This window comes from Prionailurus viverrinus, chromosome B1 (assembly GCF_022837055.1).
Source record: "Prionailurus viverrinus isolate Anna chromosome B1, UM_Priviv_1.0, whole genome shotgun sequence".
In the NCBI taxonomy this organism is placed as follows: Eukaryota; Metazoa; Chordata; class Mammalia; order Carnivora; family Felidae; genus Prionailurus; species Prionailurus viverrinus.
The window spans coordinates 40,470,825-40,494,808 of record NC_062564.1 but is presented as its reverse complement, the minus strand read 5'-3'; the positions used below and the strand labels follow the sequence as shown (position 1 = coordinate 40,494,808).

Here is a 23,984-nt window from a genome sequence, read left to right as displayed (position 1 = left end):
TGAGTTTTGTGTTAGAAGAAGAAAGTACTTAGAGGAAAGCTAGGCATTTCTCCATAGATAATTCGAAAACTCATCTTAAAAAATGTTTTCTGGCTATAAAAGAGTAATTATTTTCTTTTTCCCTATTTATGTTTCTATAGCCAAAGCTGTTACATCGTGTTGTGGAGCAGTTACAGAAGGTCCATTTTATTACAGATACTCTGTCAAAAGGTGAAACCAAGTTCATGGTAAGTACTTGTTTGAGTTAACACTTCTGAACAAAAATCTTAGAAACTGTTCAGTAACCATTCTAAGTGTGTGACTCTCAGTATTGTTAGTATTAGAGTCAGTAAATAGGATATCCATGAGCGTTTAGAGAAGAATTAATAAGATGCTAATCTCAGAATATTTTAGTAAAGACTTTTGTTTTAAATTTTCCACTTGTAACTAATCTGAGCTACTGAAATACATAATTAGGCATAATCTGCTTTTATTAAAATTTCTATAATGACTTCAATGGATCATAAGTTTTTCTCTAAAATAGCAAATGTTCTCATATTCTCAGACTTGGAATTCTTGAGTAAGTGAGATTAGAATTGTCTGAAGAATATTAATCTATTACAACACCAAAGAAAGAGAAGAAATTAGGGCATGTGATACAAACATGTTATGCAGCATGATAAGCAGAGGAGTTAATAGAGATTTTCACGGTGAAACCCATCATGATGAATTGTTAAAATCCTGTAGAGTTCCAGGCAATTAAACTTTGAAGATTCAAGACAAATGGCAAATGAATTAAGAAGAGGTTAATAAATATCTCTGTGTAAAAAACCAACAGCAAGGCAAGTAGAAATCTAAGACTAAGGTAATAAAGGGTTACCTTTGTTCTGCTGCTCACTTAAATACATACCTTGAAACTCCTTTTTTCCGTGTCCCCTTTTCCCAAGTCATATGCCTGAAATGGAAAGAGATTGTGCTTTTGGGGAGCGGAAATGCTAATACTAGAAAGAGTCTCATTGCATAATTTGACAGTGGTTTTAGCCAAAAGTAGGATAAGATGGTTGAGATAGATCATTGAAGCATCGTGTCCTTCAAAAAGTAGAACAGTGCTCGCCAGGGACCTGTGGGGAAGGGGAATGTGGAGTTACTATTTAACAGACCCAGAGTTTCAGTTGGGGAACGTGAAGAAGTTCTGGAGGCGGATGGTGGTGATAGTTATACAACAGTGTGAATATACTTAATGCTATAGAACTTCAAACTTAAAAATGGTTAAAATGGTAAACTTTATGTTGTGTATATTTAATCAGACACACAGAAAATCATGTCATTAAATTCAACAGGATGATTTTATTGGGCTATGAAACTATTGCCAAAGTTGGTCACATTTTATAATGTTTCCAAAGAACTTTGGGAAAGGTAAAAATAAAATTCTAGTCAAGTCTTTAGGAATTAAATCTATGAGCTGTTCTCCCAAATCTGTCTGATTTGGAGCTTTTACTATATGCCCAGAAATATAGACATGTGAGATGTTATTAAAAATAGGGTTTATATATGCTCTAGGAACATCCCTTTTAAGTTGAAGTTGAAATTGATTATATTCACCAAAATGAATCTGCATAAAAAATAAATCTGTGTAAAATAATCTTACATTTAAAGAGCATTCAATCAGATAAAATCCTAAAAATAACATGTGGTAGACAAGTTGAATTTTTTTTTTCATTGTAGGAAAGTGTCCTGGTATACCTGGGGATATTCTGGGGACCCCTTCTGGCCTAACTCTCTACCTCCTCTAGTCATCTCTGTGAAAGGCCCTAGGACTTCTACTGGGGAAGCGCACCTGCTCTTTTCAGAGTTAGTGACCAGGAAGGTGTTTATGCAATGCAATAGCAGGAACATTTTTTTTGCAGTCTGAACAGTATTCTGCTGTGCTCAAACAGAGATCCAGAGGCAACACCAACAGAGGCTAGTAATCCAGCTAGCAAGAATACAAAGAAAAATTACAAACTGGTGGGCTGGGTATAACCTAAAAAGGAAAGGTGGGTAGCCACGTGTATGTAAACATAAAGCGTTGCTGGCAGTGGTGGAATTGGGTTACCCCAGTAAGTGCTCAGTCAAAGAAGAGAAGACCTTTGTCTGTCAGCCAAATTCCAGTGACTGCTACAAACCAGGCTGGTTCAGACCTTATTGCACATGTGATGCTTGAAAGACTAGGGCCACTCAACAATCCTAGTACAAGGCTGGAAACCTTCACTCCATCTTGCCTTCCCATTCTCTCAGTCATAGTCCTAACAGCATGTATATAGTTATTGCCAAAAAGAGAATTCCCCAAATCTATTTTCCAAAAGAAAACAGGTGAACATAATAATAAAGCGGGTTTTTTGTTTGTTTTTATAGTTTGAGCAAGAAACTGAGGTCTTTGTGTTGTGACATAGGAATCCATCCTAGTGGATGGTTTGTGTATAAAGTTTGGATACTGTACATGTGGCTCATATATTCTCTGAAGCTTAAAAAAATGCCATGTGTGAGCCTGCTGTTTGACATTTATAATTGGTATGTGGTAGGATGAGGAGCAATCCAGGTTAGCTTTCAAGTCAATTTATTTTGGAGGCAATAAGGGGTAATTGGTACCTTATTGCAAAGAAAAGGTGTGTGTTGGTATGTTGCATTGTGGAGGAATATACAGAAGCTCTAAAATCTTATTCTGGCTCCGTGACTAATGGATCGTGTGACATTAGGCAAGTTGCTTTACCTCTGTAAGGCCTTAATATTTTTACCTATAAAATGATACACTTGTGCTGTGTCAAATGACAGTTATACAGATCAAATTAAGTAACATACATGGACACTGAAGGGTTTGTACAACTATCTTCATAGAGTGAATCTTCAAAAGAGTAGTACAAAGTGTTACACTAATATAGTATGATGTGATATAATATAGATACAGTATTTCTGTTTGGAAACAGATCAGTAGAGGAGAGCGACCTGGTAGGGATTAAATTGGGAAACAAAAAGAGGGACAGAAAGTGAGAGAGGATGGTGATATGAGAGAACAAAACAGGGAGAATGAGTGCCAATAGGATGAGAAAGGTGTGTTCAGTCAGTTCAACAAATATACATTAAGCATCTACCACTTTTCAGTACATCTCCTGGGATGTATCTGAATTTCAGGAGAATTTATAGTTGGGACAGTGTGGGAAGGGAGTGATGGTTTACATGACCATAATAGGGGCACCTAGGTGTCTCGGTTAAGCGTCAGGTCATGATCTCACAGTTCATGGATTCAAGCCCCATGTCGGGCTCTGTACTGACAACTCAGAGGCTGGAGCCTGCTTCAGATTCTGTGTCTCCCTGTCTGTCTGCCTGCCACCACTCACACTCTGTCTCTTTCTCTCTCGAAACTAAATAAACATTAAAAAAATAAATTAAAAAAAACCACAATGACCATAATAAATAGGTAAATCACGTGTTAGGTTAAGATAATAAGTACTATTTTTAAAAAAAGAAAAGGAGGGTATGGGGAGATGGGCAGGTAGGAAACAGCATTGAATAGGATGGTCAGAAGCAGCCCCTTTGAGAAGAGGAGACTTGAAAGAGGACTTGAGGTAAGGGAGTCACCCAAGCAGAAAGCTCGGCAGGAGTCAGAGCAGTTGCCCTGAGTGCATGAGCTTCAGCAGAGATAGTCAAAGAAGCTGAGATATTTTAAGTTTCTGAAAGGAAATTGGCTGAAAAACAAAGTCACCTTAGAAAATGGAATAAACCTGGGTGCCTGGCTGGCACAGTCTTTAGAGCATGTGACTCTTGATCTCAGGGTCGTGAGTTCAAGCCCTATGTTGGTCGTAGAGCTTACTTTAAAAAAAAACAACAACATGGGAATGCACACTGGTGCAGCCACTCTGGAAAACAGTATGGAGGTTCCTCAAAAAACTAAAAATAGAACTGCCCTACGACCCAGCAATTGCACTACTAGGTGTTTATCCAAGGGATACAGGTGTGCTGTTGTTGAACGTTTATACCAGCACTATCAACAATAGCCAAAGTTAATGTCAATCGATGGATGAATGGATAAAGAAGAGATATATATATATATATATATATATATATATATATATATATAAAATATATATTGGATAGTATATTGTATATAATAATATATGAATATATTATTCAATATATGAATATACATTCATATAATATATGAATATATGAATAATATATTGTATATATATACATGTATATTTATATATACAATGAAGTATTATTTGGCAATCAAAAAGAATGAAATCTTGCCATTTACAACTACATGGATGGAACTAGAGGGTATTATGCTAAGTGAAATTAGTCAGAGAAAGACAAATATTATATGACTTCACTTACATGAGGACTTTAAGAGACAAAACAGATGAACATAAGGGAAACAAAAATAATACAAAAACAGGGAGGGGGACAAAACAGAAGAGACTCATAAATATGGAGAACAAACTGAGGGTTATTGGAGGGGTTGTGGGAGGGGGGATGGGCTAAATGGGTAAGGAGCATTAAGGAATCTCCTAAAATCATTGTTGTACTATATGCTAACTAATTTGGATGTAAATTTAAAAAAATTAAATTAAAAATAAATAAACAACCAAAAAAAAAAAAACCAAATAAAAACAACAGCAAAGTGAAATAAACTATTCTCATTCCATATACAGTTGATTTCAAAATCTCTTGTTTCTGTAACAACTGACTAAATAATTTTAAAGATATGACCATTCATGTCTTTTTCAAGTTCTCTTCAAAGCATGAATTCCTTTAAACTAATAGTCACCAGGCCTCAGGAAAGCCAGGGTTAATATTCCAGATCTTCTTGTAAAGCCATGATCTTTAGATAATTGAGTTACTCTTCCTGTGAATAAAATGACATTTGGAAGAAAAAAAAAAAACAATTTCTCCTGCATTTAGATGCCTGTTTGCTTTATATAATGACTACCATTCAGATTTTAGCATTTTGTGCAAGTTTGGCCTGGGATGATTTCCTGTGAAATATCTACTATAAGGATTCAAGGGACAATAGAAGATCCCTTGAGTCCCCTGGGGAAATGAAAGAGGCTTTATTTCAGACGACTAGGCATGAAGCTACCCAACTGAAATGCCAAACAAAACTAATCCACTCAATCTAATAAAGAATTTACAGTAATACAGGGAAATTCTTTAACATTAGCACTTCAGAAAAAGTGCAGGAAATAAAATGAGCCTTTGAGGAAAGGAACAAAGCCATTAGATGAAATCCTATTACTGATGTGACAAACCGCAAGATCATTGCCTGTGGCACCCAAACATCCATATCCGCAAGGTAATACCTCATGGTAATTCCAGATAGAAAGCATTGCTGATCCATTTGAAGGTTCAGTTAGAACTTGTTAATGTCTAAGAAGGTAGCTTTCATATTTTGAAGATAAACAGGTTTCACTTAATCTTTCAGCCATAGGAACAGCGAAAGAAAATACCCATTTTAGATTCTAGATTGTAATTTGTCTGTGTTACTGAGTGAAAAAGTATATAGCTTTTAGTGACATGTATACTTAGTCAACTGTTCTTTAGGACCAGAAGCCTGCCACATGTGTACTTTTCTTAGAATGTGACATTTGAAACATTTAATTTGAAATTTCTGATGTTTGTAGCTCTTTTTACATATTTATGGGTTGTTCCCCAGTCTAGAATTTTGGTCCGTTTTTCTAGAAAAGGAAAAGATTACTAAATAGACTTTGATAACGTTTGTTTAAAAACTGTAGAGGTATAATGAAAACTCACCTGTAGAGGAGGAAAATGATCCTCTAATTTTCTTTTAAATTTTTCTTACTTTTCATCTCTCTGTCTTTTCTAATTTCTGGGAGGTTTCCTCAATTTTAAATTCTACTTCTGCTATCATATTTTAAATTTTGTTGAAACCTTTTCCTTAAGTGTTCTGTTTTCTATGGTATTCTGCCCCTACTTCATGGATGGAATATTTTCTGTAATCTGAGAATACTATTCATAGCTCTTTGTTTTCTCCCTGAATAGTGATTGTTTCTTCCAAATTGCTTTTATCTGTTTTGGTCTGTGTCTTTCATGTTTGATGCTTTCCCTGGTTAGCTTCTCGTTTAGAATCCTATAAAGGCCAAATCCTCATACCTAGAATCCTTGCCTGCTGTTCCATGTACTTCTTTATTTGCCACAAAGTATGATAGGAAGGTAGCAATAGACAGCACATAGAAAATCCAACTAAAAGTGCTTAAAATTCTTTTTTTTTTTTTTTTAAGGTTTATTTATTTTTGAGAGAGAGAGACAGAGTGTGAGTGGGGGAGGGGCAGAGAGAGAAAGAGAGACAGAGACAGAATCTGAAGCAGGCTCCAGGCTCTGAGCTGTCAACACAGAACCCGACGTGAGGCTCGAACCCAGGGACCACGAGATCATGACCTGAGCCGAAGTCAGTAGCTTAACCGACTGAGCCATCCAGGCATGCCTAAAAGTGCTCAGAAGTCTAAAACTGCTTGCACTTAAAGCAGAAACCTCACATTTAACATCATAATACTGAAATTAAACCTGAAGTTTGAAAACGTCTTTAAGCATTCTTTGAAATATCCATTTTAGGGTGTTTGCCAGCTTCCCAGTAAAAATGATGAAAAGGAGTATCCACACAGGAGAATTGATATAAGGTATTACTCAAAATTTGTTGCTGACCTATTAAATTTTCCCTTCTTTTCTCTTTCCTTTGTCTTCTGTATATCTTGGAATTCATATAAATGTCTAGAACCCCTTTTCATTCTGAAGGGCTGTATGTTCCTGCTATAGACAGTGTGCAGCCTGAAAATATGTAAAGAATAACGACTGTCTACAGAATCTAATCTATTTTCTCTAGATTTGCATCTCACCATGATGCCTTCCACAACTCAAAAGTAGTTTCCTGCCAGAGGAACGTTGGTTGTAATAAGTGATCCTGCTTTTCGTTTCTCCACACCGCTTGCCAGAGCATAGTTTACTGAAACCTAGACTAACTGCAACGTTGGAGGAATTTGAACAGTCTACCTAATGATAGTCTCCTCCTTAGGTTATTAAACCACATAGACTTATTTTAGGTGTTTTGTGCCTTATTGATTATAAGAGTCCTATTTTTGTTAGATTTGAAATGTGTGGTGAAAGATTTGTTTATTTATTTATTTTAGGTTGATACCCAAGGATCAGTATTACTGTGGTGTTCTCTATTTCACTGGGAGTGATATTTTCAATAAGAATATGAGAGCTCATGCCCTAGAAAAGGGCTTCACAATCAATGAATACACAATCCGTCCCTTGGGAGTCACTGGTGGGTATTTGTGTGTGCATTAGAGATAATCCCAGTCATCTGGAGAGAAAGTTATTTTCAGATATATTTTGGTTTAGCAACTTTGGTTCCTCAAAAAAGCCTTTAAGTAATTATGCCAGTTAATTGTAGTTTCTTTGTATTATGAGTCCCTCAGGCAACAAGAGGATCTTTAATCCATACGTGCTATCAAGCCCTCATTTGAAGCCCATGATGGCAAAAGTTATTTCTAGCTCTATTAGAATGTATTAATGTGATGGTCAGCAAAAAAAAAAAATCTTACTGGTTTAAAGTGGGTTTGTTTGTTTTTAATGTATCTCCGAGACTTCTGAAGTACCCAGGTATCATTGCTTTTAGTATCAGGCCAAGCTTGGTAGCTTTGGCCACTTGCCTTTTAAAGTTTAAAGAATTGGGGCGCCTGGCTGGCTCAGTCGGTAGAGCATGCAACTCTTGATGTCAGGGTCGTGAGTTCATACCCCACATTGGGCGTAGAGCTTAGTTTAAAAAAGATTTTTAAATAACAAAAGAAGTTTAGGGGCACCTGGCTGGCTCAGTCAGTGGAGTGTGCAATTCTTAGAGTTGTGGGTTCGAGCTACATGTTGGATATAGAGAGTAATCAAAAATAAAAGTAATAAATGAAAAGTTTAAAGAGTAAGAATTGCTTAATCTGTACTTGTTGATATCTCACCACTGTGTGGTTTACTATTCTCTACTAGGAAAATGAAGATTTTGTCATTTTGTCCTCAAAGTATAAAATAGAACTTTCTTCCCTGGTAGACAAGGGCAGTGCTTCTCGCGTGTAAACATGTGTATGAGCCACATTGGGACCTCATTAAATGAAGACTCTAATAGGGGTGCCCAAGATTCTGCATTTCTAGTAAGCTTCCAGGTGATTCCCATACTGCTAGTCCAGAGACCACATTTTGAGCTGCAAAGGAAACTAGAGTATTTCATATGATACATGGTAGCTCTAGTGGAGATCCAGCAGAGAAGGAAATCATGAATTAGGATCATTTCAGTGGCTCCAGTTGGGATGCTCAGGTTGCTTTTGTAGGACGATTAGTATATGTGACAAAGCTCAAACACAAGCCATGTGGGAGGATGGGGGGTGGGGCAGTCAATATCATTTTTTGGTGAATTGGTTACCATTTTCTTTTTCTTCTGAAAGTGAGCCCCATACAGCTGTCTTCCTTGCACCCTCATAACCAAATTCCAAAACCGGCTTGTAGGTAAGTTTCTTTTCTCTCTGTACTTTTAGGAGTTGCTGGAGAGCCTCTGCCAGTGGATAGTGAGAAAGACATCTTTGACTACATCCAGTGGAAATACCGAGAACCCAAGGATCGAAGTGAATGAGGCCTGTTCTTCCCAGACACAGCTCAACTCAACAGGAGTCTTAATTTATTTCTTAACCTTTGCTATGTAAGGGTCTTTGGTGTTTTTAAGTGATTATTTCTTCTTCATACTTTAGCTTGCACTGTAGTCAATAAAGCCTCTCTTACTATTATCAGAGAATCTTATTCTGATTTTATTAGGAAATAGCATATCATGTTAACATGTGTGATCACACTTTACTAAGGATTTAGTGGAAAGAAGGAAGAGATGAGATGTTAGCAGTGTTCAATGGGAATTTTTATTTTCCCATTTTTTTTGCCCTTATGCTGTATAAGCCACATTACCCTACCACCTTTCCCTCCTATTTACTAATTACAATTAGTCAGGATATACCAGAGACTGGTCACTGGAAGATGGTTCAGTGTTTTTTAGAAATTAGGGACCTTCATAAATGTAATTATTTTCTTTGGTTGGCTTGGCCCCCACATTCAATTTTGTCATATATACTTAAGACCTAAGTATAGGTTTATCTCTTAAATCTGAAATCGGTTGTAATTTATCAGAAAGAACTTACCTAAGCAAAACCACTTACAATATGCACCTGTATGTACAAAATATGGCCTTTTCAACTTCAAACAAACAAAAATTTCACTTATTTGCTCTAGTTTTCCTCCAAGGTAACTTTTTAAGTTCAAATGGTCAAACATATAAGTAAAAACACTCCTTGAAGACCTTAGCTTTGAAATTATATAATCTATATAGTAAACTAATATAATTTAATAATATAAGTTAATGTAATATAAATTAGATTAATTTATATAATTAAAAGATATAAATATAAAATGTAAAAAGTTATCAAGTGGTTAAGTAAAGCTATTGAAAACAATGCATGCAAATGCTTTGTAACTTGCAAAGGACTATATTCACATAAAATATTACCTTTTGAATCTTATTTCTGTTTTTTTTTAATGTTTGTTTTTGATAGAAAGACAGAGCATCAATGGGAGAGGGGGAGAGAGAAAGAGAGACACAGACTTTTGAAGCAGGTTCCAGGCTCTGATCTGTCAGCACAGAGCCCGATACAGGGCTCAGAATCACGAACTGCAAGATCATTACCTGAGCCAAACTCTGACGCTTAACTGACTGATCCACCCAGGCGCCCGAATCTTATTTATTTATTAACCAAATTATTTTGTAGTGAGGTGATACTTCCCTGACAAGAAATGAAAGAAAATAAATGAGGGATTTTAATATAATTTTTTTTCCTTAATTTACTGTGATAGTTTTTGGCCAGTAAGATACAAGAATTAACTGCAGAAACCTTCACTTTTGTCCCCCAAGCTACTGTCAGTTACCAGAATTTCACTGGAAATGAAATAAAGATTTATTTGAACTAATTGAGTCACTAGATCAAATTAAACTTTTCTGTTGTGGAATCACATTTCTTTCCTGCAGAAATAGACAAAAAGCCAAAGCTGGTTTTCATTCATCACAAGGCAGCACATCGCAGTGCTCTGACTCAGTCTATCTCAGTTGCTACAAGATTTGATTTTCAGGGATATATGTATGGAAAGTTTTTTATTTTAAGTTTATTTCTTTTGAGAGAGCATGAAATGGGGAGGGGCAGAGAGGGGCAGAGAGAATCCCAGGCAAGCTCCGCAGCGTCAGCACAGAGCCCAAGGCGGGACTCAATCCAGCTAATTGCGAGATCACAACCTGAGCCGAAACCAAGAGTCAGAGACTTAACCAACTGAGCCACCCAGGCACCCTTGTATGGGAAAGATTTTTTAAATTAATGTCTGAGATTTATGTTTGAATACAATAAGGAGTTGTCTTTATTTTGAAGTATTTAGTTTTTTAGATTTTTTGGCATACTCTTAACCGTGTGTGTTGTTGGTTGCCGGTCACTTGATTTCGACATATTAGTCCAGGACCACAGTCACAGCGCTGGAAGATTTCTGGAGCCTGAGCGGTATCTTTATGCCCTCTCCTAGAGCAGACCTGTCCCTCCAATAGAACTGGCTTACAAATTTTAGTCCAGAAATGACGAGCACAGCAGAGTCCAGCTCCACAGTCCAAAGTTCTAAGGCATCTTTCTCCCTCTTGTCCTGTAACAAGATTTGTAAGGGCTGCAGCAAAAGTGGGGAAAGTGGCACGTGAGGGGGTTATCGCTGGGGTAAAGGTGTGGGATATAGAACTGAAGGCCACAAAGGAAGAATAAAAAGAGCATGCAGGTCTCCCAGAGCTAGATCTACTAAAAGTATATGAAATGGAAATTTCAGCCCTACCTAATAGAATTTGTTTTATAAAGTTAAAACATTTTCAAAGGAAGATGGGATTTCCAGTCTTGAGGAATGAAATAAGCATCCCTTTTCAGTGTTTTTTTTTTTTTTAATCGGATTTATCCTGGCATAAAGACCATTACTTATAAAAGGGCCTGTTAACCTGAAGACACAAGAATGGCCAATTCACTGCTTTCAAACATTCTACTTAATTTCTGTCACAGATTGGAATTTGAGACTACAATTTTGTAAAAAGCTTCATTTTAGTGGTTTGTATTTTGTTTGAGAATAAAAAGTTAATGCATTTACTTTCATTTCTCTTTTTTCTCTTCATTTTTTATCCTGAGGATCTAGAAAGGGAAACTGCCATTTGTTAAATTACAGACTATAAAAAGATACGTGTGTAAAATTCAATTAAAAATCTTCTTGCTAACCAGTTCATTATTATGGCTATTCCCCTGTCCTCTTGCTGACTGCCTTATGTTACTCCCTGCATGATCTCCATAGCTGCTTACAGAAAGAGATGAGAAACAAGACATACTCCCTATGTGTTTCTGGAGTGGAGAGGAATCAAGTCAGTTTCAGCCTATCCTTAAGGGCTAGGGGGAGTAAATGTTTTTCTTTAATGTTTATTTAGTTTTGAGAGAGAGAGAGAGAGAGAGAGAGAGAGAGAGAGAGAACAAGCGGGGGAGGGGCAGAGAGAGAGGGAGACAGAATCCAAAGCAGGCTCCAGGCTCTGAGCTGTCAGCACAGAGCCAGATGCGGGGCTCAAACTCACGAACTGCGAGATCATGACTTGAACCGAAGTTGGATGCTTAATCAACTGAGCCACCCAGGCACCCTGGAAATGTTTTTCTTTAAAAAAAAAAAAAAGAGTGCTCAGAATGCTTCTCTTACCCTTCCCGCCTTGTGGTTTCTTAATATTTGGCTTTCTTTTGGGTTTGTTTTCCTGAATTGGATGCTCAGTTGTTCCTTTTGTTTCTATATCATCTTGGTCATCCATCTGTCTTTCCAATATTGGGGTTGCATCTTCCATTGTAGTACAAACATCTGAGCAACAACCAGATGTAGTTCAAGTTATTAACTTCAAGGACTAGAGCCACAGACATGCTAATTATCATACTGTTACATAGTTTGGCAGTACCTCTGCCTTCAGTTTATATATAACTTTCAAGATTTCTGGGACATATGCACTAAATATTTACATGTGCATATGGTAAAGAAAGTGGTTAAGTAATAAGTGGAATCCAAGTGAAAATGAAAGAATTTGTAAGGTTCCAACTTGAACCTTTCCTTGAAAATCATTATCTCTAGGTTGTTGGCAAAAATTGTTGCCAGGAAATAAACTATTTTGTTGCATTAAGAAAAGACAGCTGCATAAATTACTTCAAGTATAAATCCAGGAAATCTTTAGAGAGTGCCTATCTTGGAATATTCTAGTGCATGAGATTCAGATGCTGTCTTCAGTGTAAAGCCACTGTTCACTGGGGCAGAGCAGTCCCACAGGGGTTTATGACAGCTTACCATTCATGCACAGTGTTCCAGGGCAGCACATGGCATTACGTTGGCACCTCCTTCGTAACCCGCGACATGTAGCACAGAATGGCCTCTCCTCTTGAGGCTTGAGGCAGAATTTTCTGGAACTGCAGTCCTTGTCAGACAAGCACTGTGAACCCTGTAGGGAAAAACTTGTCACAGGCCGGGGCAATCCAACAAGATGTAGGATGACTTTTAATTCAAAGTGGGAGATGGAGGAAGCCAAATCACAGTGGCACTTTGAATGCAGGGACAAACCTTAGGTGGCACCTTAATTTTTCAATATAATTGGTTTTCTCCCACAAAGGAGAGACCAAGTTTCCAATGAAGAAACCTATGTGTTGCATTGGTTACTCGTGTTCGAAAAATTGTCCTAAAAAGTTGTCCTACTTTTAAAACTCAGGATTTAATTTTCTTATGCTCTTTCTGTCTTCCCATGTGTGTCTAATAGATGGTTATGCGATTTTTAATTTATATCTGTTACCTCTAGAAGCTGTGCTACAGTTTAATTAAATATAATGTGGGTACTTGTGCCATTCCTATTTGATTTCTTAAGTGAGTCCCATCAATCACTGCACCCATTTGCCAGCTAGCACGTCAGTGAGTCTTACCCAAGTGAACTGCCCCCTGCTCCCTAGTTGAACTTTACCTTCCGAGCCCCGTGCACGTCGGCAGAGCTCTTGATGTTGTTGAAGTCCAAAACCAGAGCACTCAGGGGGGCACAGAACCAGCTGAGCCCCAGCAAGACCACCACCGCCATCCTTCAATCACCTTGACCTTCTCAGCTCTCTCCGCGTTCTCCAAACTGGGCGGCAATAAACCTACAATAGAGCTTTTGCCAAAATGGAAACCCTGCAAGTCGTCCGTAACTGCTTTTCCTGAAGGAAAAACAAATCTTTGTCTAAGAAAGGTGTGTGAAATAGGATGAGTGAGGTCTAACCAGCAGATTCCTTCTGAAACGATTTATACCAGATGTGCCCCCCTCATCTCTCTCCACCTCCCTCTCTCCTCCTTCATTTCCTTCCTCCTTACCCCACACAGGCTTCAACAAATCCCTTCAGATCTGTTTGATCAATAGTTCAAAACAAGGACTCAATAGAGGGAGAGGAGAGGCAGGGCCACAGCGGCTTCTCCTCCAGGGGTTGAATCCTCTTAATTATTGCATATCAAAGTTAGTTCAAAGGGTTAGCAGAAGAGCAGGATGTCTGTATCAAAGGCAAACTCTGATAATCACCTGCATTTCCTACCTTCAATAATCCTTTGGGGGTGGAGGGAGTCTGTTCTAAGATCTGTTTTCACGGCTAATTGTGCTCAAAGAAAGAATGAATCATATTGGCCAATATGCCGTCAAGGATGCCAAAAACTAATGAGTTACAAAATATCCTGAGAAGTTTTAAACTCTGCTTCAGATAGTGAAGACAGATAGAAAAGAGAAAATGCCTTCTGATTAGCTCTGGCATCCAGATGTAAAAATCCCAATGGCTTAAAAGCTGTGAGCATAATGGCACCTGTTCCAATTAAATGTCAATTGGAAAATAATCCTCCTTAAACTGAAAAGTGAACTGTTTGAGGCTATGGTTATTTAATTAGGAAAACAATGAGATTTATAACAACCCCCCTCTCCTATTGATGATGGGGGCAACCACAGAAAGTCTATTTTATGCAGATTCATACAATTCAATAGCAAGCTCTGGATGCATTTTATGTGCAATGTATTTACTTACTTTGTATTGCATTGGTTAAACTGACTTGAGCGGGGTGTCTGTGTGGATCAGTTAAGTGTCTGGCTGTTGATTTCAGCTCAGATCATGATCTCACAGTTCGTGAGATCAAACCGCACATCGGGCTCTGCGCTGACATCTTGGAATTCTCTCTCTCTCTGCCTCCCGCCCCACCCTCCATGCATACGCATGCATGTGTGCACACTCTCTCGAAATAAATATGTATTTTTTTTAAGTTAAAAAAAATTGACTCAAGCAGAACAGGTCTCCAGGTCTCTAGGACATTTCAGATGGAATGTCATTCATTTTCAATTTTTCCTAATTTGAATTTTTGAAAACATCTTCATCCCTTGGTGTTTCATTTTTTCTTTTTTCAGCCAGACTGTTAGAGAAGTCAAATCATTTAGACCTGTAATCACTGCCTAAGTATTTTAGCAGTGGAACAATCCAGATCTGGGCCAAAACATTCTTTTTTCTCACTCCTTGTTTTCGTCATTCTCAGTGTAGACTCATGCTGGTACGTCAGGTGAGAGGTGCCGTTTAAAATCTAAAAATGCAGGTATGCCTGGCTGGCTCAGCCAGTGGAGCATGGGCCTCTTGATCTTCAGGTTGTGGGTTCGAGTCCCACATTGGGTGTAGAGATTACTTAAAAATAAAATCTTTAACAACAACAACAACGACAAATCTAAAAATGCATCGTTTCTAAGCCATAAATGGCAGTCTTGGTATTGCTGGGTCTTCCTCCAGAACCCCAGCCCATTGAAATGTATCTCAACACACTGTACAATGGGAACATTTCCAGTCCCGAGTAATGGCTTGGTACCATTTAGCAGCAGGTGAGCTGAGGCTTCCTTTCCTCAGCTCTCTCCCTTGTGTTGGGGCTGCTTGTCCACCACTCATGTAGTACAAGAAGGAGCTACTTCTTCTGCAAGGATGCCTTTTTTTTTTTTTTTTTTTTTTGCTTCAACTGAAAACATCAAACACCCTTTGATAGTTATGATAAGCCTGATGACTAGGTGTGTTACAGGATTTATTTTGAAGTTGGACAATTATGACCAAGGATAAAGGAGAGAGCCCCAGGGTTCCCTCTCTGCTGGGGATCTCTGCTTCCTGTTACCTAACTGAAGAGAGAATATCAGGGCACCAAAGGCCTCTGGCAATAAACACAGACAAAAGGGCTGATGGGAAATCTTGTAACACAGCAGAAATATTCATTGAGCACTTCATATGTAGCAGACCCTGTGGTTAGATGTTGGGAATAAATAAAACACAATCCTTGGCCCTGAGGAACCAGTATCCAGTCAGAAGATACATATATATCTAGGGATGATTCCGATATATTGTAACAAGTGCTAAGATAAAGGCATAAATGTGTGGCTGGAGGATCACAGGGGATGGCATGACTAGACCCTCTAGAGAAATAAAGAAATGCATCTACAGAGGAGGTAATATTGGAGCTGGGTTTTGTGGGATGAGTAGGAGTTTCCTGGGCTGAGAAGCAGAGGATGGTCTCACCCCAGGCTCAGGGGGTGAAGTGTGTGGAGGGGCAGGGAGGTGTGTCTCAGCTCCAGGGAGAGATTGTGTCTGCCTGAGGCAGGTGGTAAAGGACACGATGAGGCTACACTATGAGGAACCTGATACACCATGCAAAGAAAACTGGATTTAACTTATGTGCGAAGTCATCGGAGATATGTAAGCTTGAAAATGGCATGACCTAAATTCCTTTTTAAGAAGGCAGTGGTGGTGGCCACGTGGAACAATAGTTGTAGTGGGTGAAAGGGGACACTGGGCCATCACTCAGGTCTCAGTTGCAATTCCCATATGATGAGGTGGAAGTCCAATGTAAGGCAGTGGCACAGTGGTGATGAGGACCAAGCAAAGGGTGGGGTTTTGAAGTTGAACCTCTGTCATCAGATGTGGGGGGTAGGGAGCCAGTGGGAAGGGAGGAGCTGAGAGAGTCGGCTAGTTCTAATCTCACACCCCGGGTGGGCTGTGGCAGCACTAAAGCAGAGAATTCAGGGTGAAAAGCAAGTTAGGGGTGGCAGGGTGACAGTTGGTCATGGGAAAAGCTATCCAGGTCATCAAGTCTTTGCTGGATATCTAATATCGAGGTGTTTTCCAGGAATGACGCTCTCCGTCTGCCTCCCACAGACAGAGGGAGGAAGGATGCAGACATCAGACACTGGGCCGGGGGGGGGGGGGGGGGTGGTTACAAATAGGCATGGAATAGGACGGAAAAGCACACATGTCCGTGTCTATGTCTCTCTGCACTGAATACGAGATTTGGGGTCAGACTGGCCTGAATCAATCACAACGCTGGCTTCTCCCGTGTCCCCACCACACCCACCTCCCCTGTGCATCCCTCTACCTATCATGGCACTTACAAAGCTCTTTTGTCTACTTATTTGTGTCTACAGCCATATGATAAGCTCTGTGAAGGCAGGCCCACAGCTAATTCATCTTGATATCCTCATGCCTGGAGTGCCCGGCACTCAAGAGAAGCCCCACACAATTTTGATGTGATGGATGAATGCACAAATAAATGGATATATAGTGGGGCGCCTGGGTGGCGCAGTCAGTTGGGTGTCTGACTTTGACTCAGGTCATGATCTCATGGTTCACAAGTTCGAGCCCCGCATCGGGCTCTGTGCTGACAGCTCAGAGCCTGGAGCTGCTTCAGATTCTGTGTCTCCCTCTCTGTCCCTCCCCCACTCACTCTCTCTCTCTGTCTCAAAAATAAAATAAACATGAAAAAATTTTTAAATGAATGTGGAGTAACTTTGTGGTGCTGGGCAAGTTACTTCATCTTTCCAGGCTGCAGTATCCCCTGCTGGAAGCTGGCTGCCCTCCTCCATAATGATGACATTTTGAGGGTTCGATGTGTGAAAACATGTGTAAGGGCCTGGGGCAGTCACTGGCACTCAACACTCCAAATACGTGTCTTTTACCTCTTTTCCAGGCCAGAACTTTCCAGTGTCACATAAACTTCAGTACCCAGCATGACACACAGCCCTTCTGTGGCAGGCTCTCCACAGATCTTTGTTCCACCAATTCATCAGGGAAGAATCTCCCCTAACCTCGGGCCTCATTTGGCAACAGGGCCACTATTTCTATGTCTCCTAAAAAGCCAGAGCAATTTTGAGGAAATTAAGTATGTGACATCTGCCTGGAAAGTAGCTTTTGGCATATTTTCAAATCTGCCAAGGCCACTGGCTCGTTCATAATCACAGCGTGCCTCAGTTCGGATGCCAGCAACTGAAAGGAGATGCCCCTGTGGCAGCGTTTACTGCAAGGCTTCATCTCAGTCTTCTGGGGATTAGAGATGATGGGGCAGCGGGAAGAGGATGGCAGAGAGAGGGAAGGAGGGAGGGGACAGCTTTACAAACGTTTCTGCTTAAAAGGCATTTTCCCTGCTCTTAGGTCAGGGCGCCAAAGCACACACACTCAGACTGCGGCAGCAAGGACCTTGCAGAGGCTGTGGCTGCCTCTCAGAGAGACACCAGGAGCTCTGTCAGCCGCAGAACAAAGAAACCCTCACACACACTTTTGGCCGAGATGCTGCCATCTTGACACCCTCTGACAAGGATTAGGGGTTCACTGAAAATCTCAAGCTGATTCTCTTACTTCCACAATGAGCATCTGGGCCAAAAGAACATTCAGATGGAGCACGAGGGACTGAGCTTAGAAGTGAAAATTCCCAGAGAAACCCCCAAGGGCCCCAGCTTCGGCTCTGTAGGTCACCTGCCGCTCCGTGGGTGACTCACGTTGTTTGTCCAGGAAGCACTGCGGGCTGGTGTGTGGGAACAGACACCTGTATCTTCCGGAATGACAGCTGCTCTAGTTCAAGTCAAAGGCAGAGTGTCAGAACCCGTGATTTATAGTCACTTAGGAATGGAAATTTTTATTTGCTATGGCTCCTGTGTCAAAACCAGTTTGATTTCCATAAATTTTGCTTTCCTTAAAAGAAAATCAAAGTAACTGAAACAAGCAGGTCTTTGGCAGAATCTCACAGGAAATGTTCAATAAAATAAAAGATGAGAAGGGCATGTTGAGAGGAGACAGAGATTGTAGGATATAATCAAAGAGTTGCTGTAAACGTTACGGTTTAGTTACCTGAGGTCAGAAGGTAAAGCAAACCACTTGTAACAGCTGAGGAGTCGCCTGTCAGATGTCTTGCAGCTAAGCATGGGGGCAGCGCTGGAGGCATTAAGGCGGAAGCCAGGGAGATGGGGTCCTGGCCTCTTCACTGACTGTGTGGCCTTGGCTTGGTCACATCATCTCCCAGCTAACCTCCTCATCTTTCTGAGAGCCTCTTACAGGCCAGTGTTCTGGGAGTTTACAGGGGGGTCCCTGGCCACCATGTTGCTCAGCTCCAGGAGATTGTTTGGATGCTATTCTGTGTGAATCACCCCCTTTGGAGTCTACCCCCAAGGAGGTGCTGGGGACTCCCTTTTCTTGCAGCAACAGCCTCAGAACTCTCCCGACTTCATTCCAGGCACCCAGCTAGAAGCAGCTCCAAGAATCCACGAGCTTCCTTCTTCAAGGATATGCTCTGCCTTCATTTGTTTTTTACTTAAAAAGATTAGATGAGGTTGTGTATGACTTCATAAACCCAAATAATGCCTATCTGTCCCGCCCTGTTCCCAGGTACTTGTCTTAGTCCGTTCAGGCTGCTACAACAAAAATACCACAGACTGGGGGGCTTCTAAACAACAGAAATTCATCTCTCACAGTTCTGGAGTCTGAGAGTCCAAAGTCAGGGTGCCCACAATGTCAGGTTCAGGCCTGGGTCCTGGTTTATGAACAGCTGTCTCCTCACATGGTAGAACGAGAGAGGAAGTTCTCTGGGATCTCCTTTATAAGGACACAATCCCACTCATGAAGACTTCATCCTCATGCCCTAAGCACTCCCCCAAAAGCCCCCACCTCCTAAACCTGTCACATCAGGCATTAAGATTTCTATGTAAGAATTTGGAGAGGATGCAAGCATTCAGACCATGGCAATACTCTTCCTCCCCCATGCCAGGTTGTCACCGACATATCACATTGCACAAAACGTGGGGGGCAGGGGAGTGTGACAACAAATGCTACTATGAAAAGGCAAGAAAACATGAAAAAGAAGCTGCCCCTGTGGCAATATCTATCAGCTGGAAAGCGTAACACCTCCCGTCAGCAGTCAGTGAAGGAGGCAACGAACTGAGAAGAGGATGTGTGTATGTTTGGGTGAACTGTGTCACTGCTGCTGTGGCTCTGTGACTAGGATGTCCTTTTGTCCATGCTGCCATGTTCCCCAGCTGAGGTCTATTGACCACGTGTGTCAGATTTTGATGTCGGTTTTTTTTTGTTTTTTGTTTTTTTTTAACTGAATGATATTTCCATTTCTAGAGAGTCTACAACTGACTTCTTGAGGCCCTTTCAGATTTTTGGTTGCCCGCAGCCCATGACAAAGCGGGTTCTGCCATCTTTTGATCTAGACCAAACTGGGTCTGATTCTTTTCCCTCAAAAGTTCGGGGGCAGGGGTCAGTCCAACTGCATTAGGAGACCCCAAATCTGCCTGGAGTCTCAATTCTGAAGAAGCACATTTTTAAAAATGTATGGCTATAGTGGCTGTAGCTAACAATACCGTGCTGTGTATGTAGAAGTTGCTATGAAAGTAGAGCTTTAATGTTCCCACCATAGCAACAACAGGAAGATAATTATTTAAGATAAAGGATAGGTTAACTAGCCTTATTGTGGTAAATATTTGCTACATATATATGAATCAAATAATCACATTGTACTCCTTAAGGTTACATGATGTTATATGTCAATTATATCTTAGTAACACTAGTAAAAAAGAATGGCTACCCATGAGCTCTGCACACATGAACTCTGGAATCCCCTTCTGGAGGGGATAAGCTACTTGCCGTGAATTTCCCCAGGGTGTTCTCCAGGAGGCCCGCCCAGTTCTGGTATCCCTCCCCGTTAGAGTCACTCTTCCAGGGTGTCTTCATCTGGTTACTCCATCTCCAGTTGTGAAGTATCAGAGTCACTGAATGTGATCTAGCCTTCTCTGTCCAGGCTCCTACTCTGTATATACCCTGGATGTGGTCCAAGCTGCCTCATAACTTTGGCCAAAGTAAGCTGTCTGTGTGGCTGGAGCCCTCTGGCTGGGCCCCATTTGACCAGTTTAATACTGGGTGGGTGTAGGGGGGTGAAGACACTGAAGTTCACAGAGGTCAAGTAATTTGCCTAGGTCACATGGCTAGTGAGTTGCAGATATAGGATTTGAACATCAGTTTTCTGGCTCCAAAGTTTATTTTTTCCACTATACCACACTACACAGCTTGCTAGCTGAAGTCCATTCCCAGACATAGCAAATTGCATGAAACACAGGTGTATATTCACTAAGAAATAAAATCACAGGGAACACTGCCTGTTGCCATATTTGGATTATATACAGCTGAGGAGTACGTCACCTTTTCCCTATATTTTCCTTTATGGAAATGTGATATAGTGGTTAAGATGAAATAACTTGCAGGTTGTGTCAGCCAGGCTGTACCCTAATCTACATGTGGTACATTGGCAACACTGGTTTCCTCATATAGACAATATGCAAAGATTTGATGGTGCCCTTTCGACCTTCAACATAGGCTTTGACTTTGGTAGGGAAGCCCCCAGACACACCATCCAATCCGATAGGATTCATAACTGTGTTCACAACCTTGTGAAGAATTTGGATAAAGCTCTGGAGAGCAAGAGGAGGACAGAGTTCATCACCCTGACACGCAAACCCCAAACCCAGTGCCCACTAGCACATTTAGCTTTGCATTTACTTTGATTCCTTGCACCCTCTTGTGGTCAAGAGTGAAGTGAGCACTCAGAAGGCCCAATGTAAATTCCAGGTACTCCATTCCAGAGGTATTTCTCAATTTTTGGTGGAAATTCCCCATGGAACAGCACTCGCCTTCTCATAAACCTAAGTACTTCCCCACCTTATGAAAGTGACCTTCCCTTTTCTAATTATAACAGAAAAACATGTTTTCAAATTTTAGAAATTTTGGAAAATACATAAAAGTGTGAAGAAGAAATTAAAAGTCACACATACTCTGACCCAGCAGAGACAGTCACTATCAAATTTCGGTGAATTCCCCCAAATTTTTTCTATGCAGGTACATATACACATATACATGTAGCATTTTTTAATAATTTTTTAAATGTTTATTTATTTTGGAGAGAGAGAGACAGAGTGCGAGCGGGGTAGGGGCAGACAGAGAGGGAAACAGAATCTGAAGTAGGCTCCAGGCTCTGAGCTGTCAGCACAGAGCCCAATACAAGGCTGGAACTCACAAACCATGAGATCATGACCTGAGCTGAAGTCAGACGCTTAACTGACTGAGCCACCCAGGCGCCCCTCATTTATTTTGTAATGTACAATATAATTAATCTATCACCAGCTCCAGAACTTGCCATTTCTAATGCTTACCCCTGCCCATGTGTGCCTCCTCTACCCAGTCCCTCTGTCTGCCTCTCCAACACTGATGTTTATGGTTATCATTCCGTTGTTTCCTCTTAAAGTAAAATTACAACATACACACACAACTTGGGATTACACTCTATTTACTTTTGTTTCCTTTTTTTTTTCCCCACTGAACATTTTCCTTAGATCATCAAATATTATCAGAACACATGGCTGTACCTTCACCCAGAATACAGGTGTATTATAGTTTATTTAATGAATCCTCTAAATGTTGGTCATTCAGATTGTTTTAAAATTTTTGCCACTCTAAATCATTCAAGCTGTTTAAGAGAATACATCTATGATTGTTTCCTAGAGATGAGCCCTTAGGCATGGAATTTCAGGGTATGGTGTACTGAAGTCTTTGACTGCTCTGCCCCTCTGCACTGGAAGCCATGGCCTCTTGTCCTCCTGAGCCGTTCTGAGACATCACCTCCTCGGAGCAGCCTCCAGTCTCTTCCCCCAGCCCGCTTAGGTGCTCTCACTGCTGGGTCCCCCTGTGCTCTGCAGCCTCCTTGTAGACGGCCAAGGGACATGGGTTGCATCTCCTCCTCTTCAAAGATGCTCAGTAACTAGGGAATCCTCACCCCTCATCAGAATTTTGGAGTCCTTGAAAAGAAACAAGTGAGCCCTTTTGCTTCAAAAAGAAACAGGGAATGGGGCGCCTGGGTGGCTCAGTCAGTTGATCGTCCGGCTTCAGCTCAGGTCATGATCTCGCGGTCCAGGGGTTCGAGCCCCGCATCGGACTCTGTGCGGACAGCTCGGAGCCTGGAGCCTGGAGCCTGCTTCGGATTCTGTGTCTCCCTCGCTCTCTCTGCCCCTCCCCCAGTTGTGCTCTGTCTCACTCTGTCTTCAAAAATAAATAAATGTTTTAAAAAATTAAAAAGAAACAGGGAATTAAATAATACCACTGGCATTAGAATCTTATTATTACTTTTTTACGTTTAGCATAATTGAGCTACCAAATCTTCACAGTGGGGCCTCTGCTCTTCAGTTGTTTTTTCATTTGAGGGTAAAACTATACTAACTTTTGAGATTTTTCTCTCAAAAAGGTAATGTAGGGGCGCCTGGGTGGCTCAGTTGGTTAAGTGTCCAACTCTTGATTTTGGCTCAGGTCATTATTTCACAGTACATGAGAGTGAGCCCTGAGTCAGACTCTGTACTGGAGTCATGCATGGAGCTTGCTTGGGATTCTCTCTCTGCCCCTCTGCCACTCACACTCACTCTCTCTCTCTTTCAAAATAAAATAAATAAACTTAAAAAAAATGGTAATGTAGGCAGTTCAGCAGGCTATTTTCACTAGAGCAGGTGACTTATACTGGAAAACTACTCACAAGGTAACATGGGCCTCTGGGCCCATATAGCACTTAGGGCGGTCTCCTCATGTATCAGCTCTGAGCATGGTGCCTGCACATAGCAAGTATTCAGCAAATGTTTCACAAATGAAGGTGTCTCAGATCCCTTCCTGCTCTAACATTCTGTTTCTAGAGATTTTATAGGAAAAGAATGCCATATTATTAGAATTTGGACCGGGAAAGTTCTAAGGGTTTAGATCCCAGTGTGAGTGGGGGACTGAGAAGTAGCTGTAGTTTCAAAGTGGTCAAGGTCAGGGTCTTGACATAGACCTTGAGCATTAGCATGGATGCCAACTTGACAGGGCCAGAGGGACATGAAGCAAAGCAAGGATTTCCTCGGTAGCAGCCGTTTTCCTTGACACTTTCTTTCAACACCTTCTTCCTACGTCAGATGTTAGGAAAGAGGAAGTCTCTCTGCATGACCTGGGACTGGTGTTGTGAGATCCTTTTAGAAGAAAGATCTTTGGATAACAGAAGCAGAAGGAAGGAATTTTGCCAAATTCCCATTCAAGTGCTCTTTGTAGCCTTTAATGGCCAGGTATATCTGACAAAAGCCAGGTCTGTGCCAGAGTACAGGCTGAAGTGTGGCTTTAATATGTGTGTGCGTGTGTGCGTGTGTGTGTGTGTATAATTATGTGTGTATGTGTATATATGCGTATTCTTTGCCTACGTAACTTTCAGACTTACAGCATATTTTCATTTGTTATTAACAAATTAACATTTTCCGTATGCTAGGTAGATTGTTATGTGCTTTAGATACATTATTTTATTTACTATCCACTCAATCCTCTGAAGTAGATACTACTTATATCTGTTTTACAGAGGTAGAAACTGAAGCATAGAAAGGTTAAGTTGCTTGCCTAAGACTGAAGAGTTGGCAGATCTGGGATACAAACACCACCTCTTTGGACTCTAAAGGTCATTTTATTTGGCCTACTTAGATACACTGTTTACTTATATTT

General features: G+C 40.7%; 2 protein-coding genes across 2 annotated transcripts in view; one reads left to right on the top strand and one right to left on the bottom strand.

Annotated features, from left to right (window-relative positions):
* Positions 1-8,801, top strand: part of POLB (DNA polymerase beta) — a 29,997-nt gene extending 21,196 nt beyond the window's left edge. Inside the window, exons 11-14 of the mRNA XM_047856868.1 lie at positions 141-227; positions 6,589-6,653; positions 7,161-7,300; positions 8,556-8,801. Coding sequence (XP_047712824.1) covers positions 141-227; positions 6,589-6,653; positions 7,161-7,300; positions 8,556-8,650 — 387 coding nt within the window. The 3' untranslated portion in view covers positions 8,651-8,801. The remainder of the gene's footprint in view (positions 1-140; positions 228-6,588; positions 6,654-7,160; positions 7,301-8,555) is intronic.
* A 1,685-nt stretch (positions 8,802-10,486) lies between these two features.
* DKK4 (dickkopf WNT signaling pathway inhibitor 4) lies at positions 10,487-13,207 on the bottom strand. Its single transcript, XM_047856869.1, has 4 exons — positions 13,097-13,207; positions 12,436-12,586; positions 11,809-11,961; positions 10,487-10,737 (listed from the first exon to the last, which is right to left on the bottom strand). The coding sequence occupies exons 1-4, from the start codon at positions 13,205-13,207 to the stop codon at positions 10,487-10,489; spliced, it is 666 nt and encodes a 221-aa protein (XP_047712825.1).
* Between the last annotated feature and the right edge of the window lie 10,777 nt (positions 13,208-23,984).

Bases quoted from the DNA above. Each gene is read 5' to 3' on its own strand.
- DKK4 (XM_047856869.1), bottom strand. From the start codon at position 13,207: ATGGCGGTGGTGGTCTTGCTGGGGCTCAGCTGGTTCTGTGCCCCCCTG. The intron at 12,587-13,096 runs GTAAAGTTCAAC...TTTTCCCTACAG, and splicing joins ACGTGCACGGGGCTCGGAAG to GGTTCACAGTGCTTGTCTGA. The intron at 11,962-12,435 runs GTAAGCTGTCAT...GTTGTTGCTCAG, and splicing joins TGGAACACTGTGCATGAATG to ATGTTTGTACTACAATGGAA.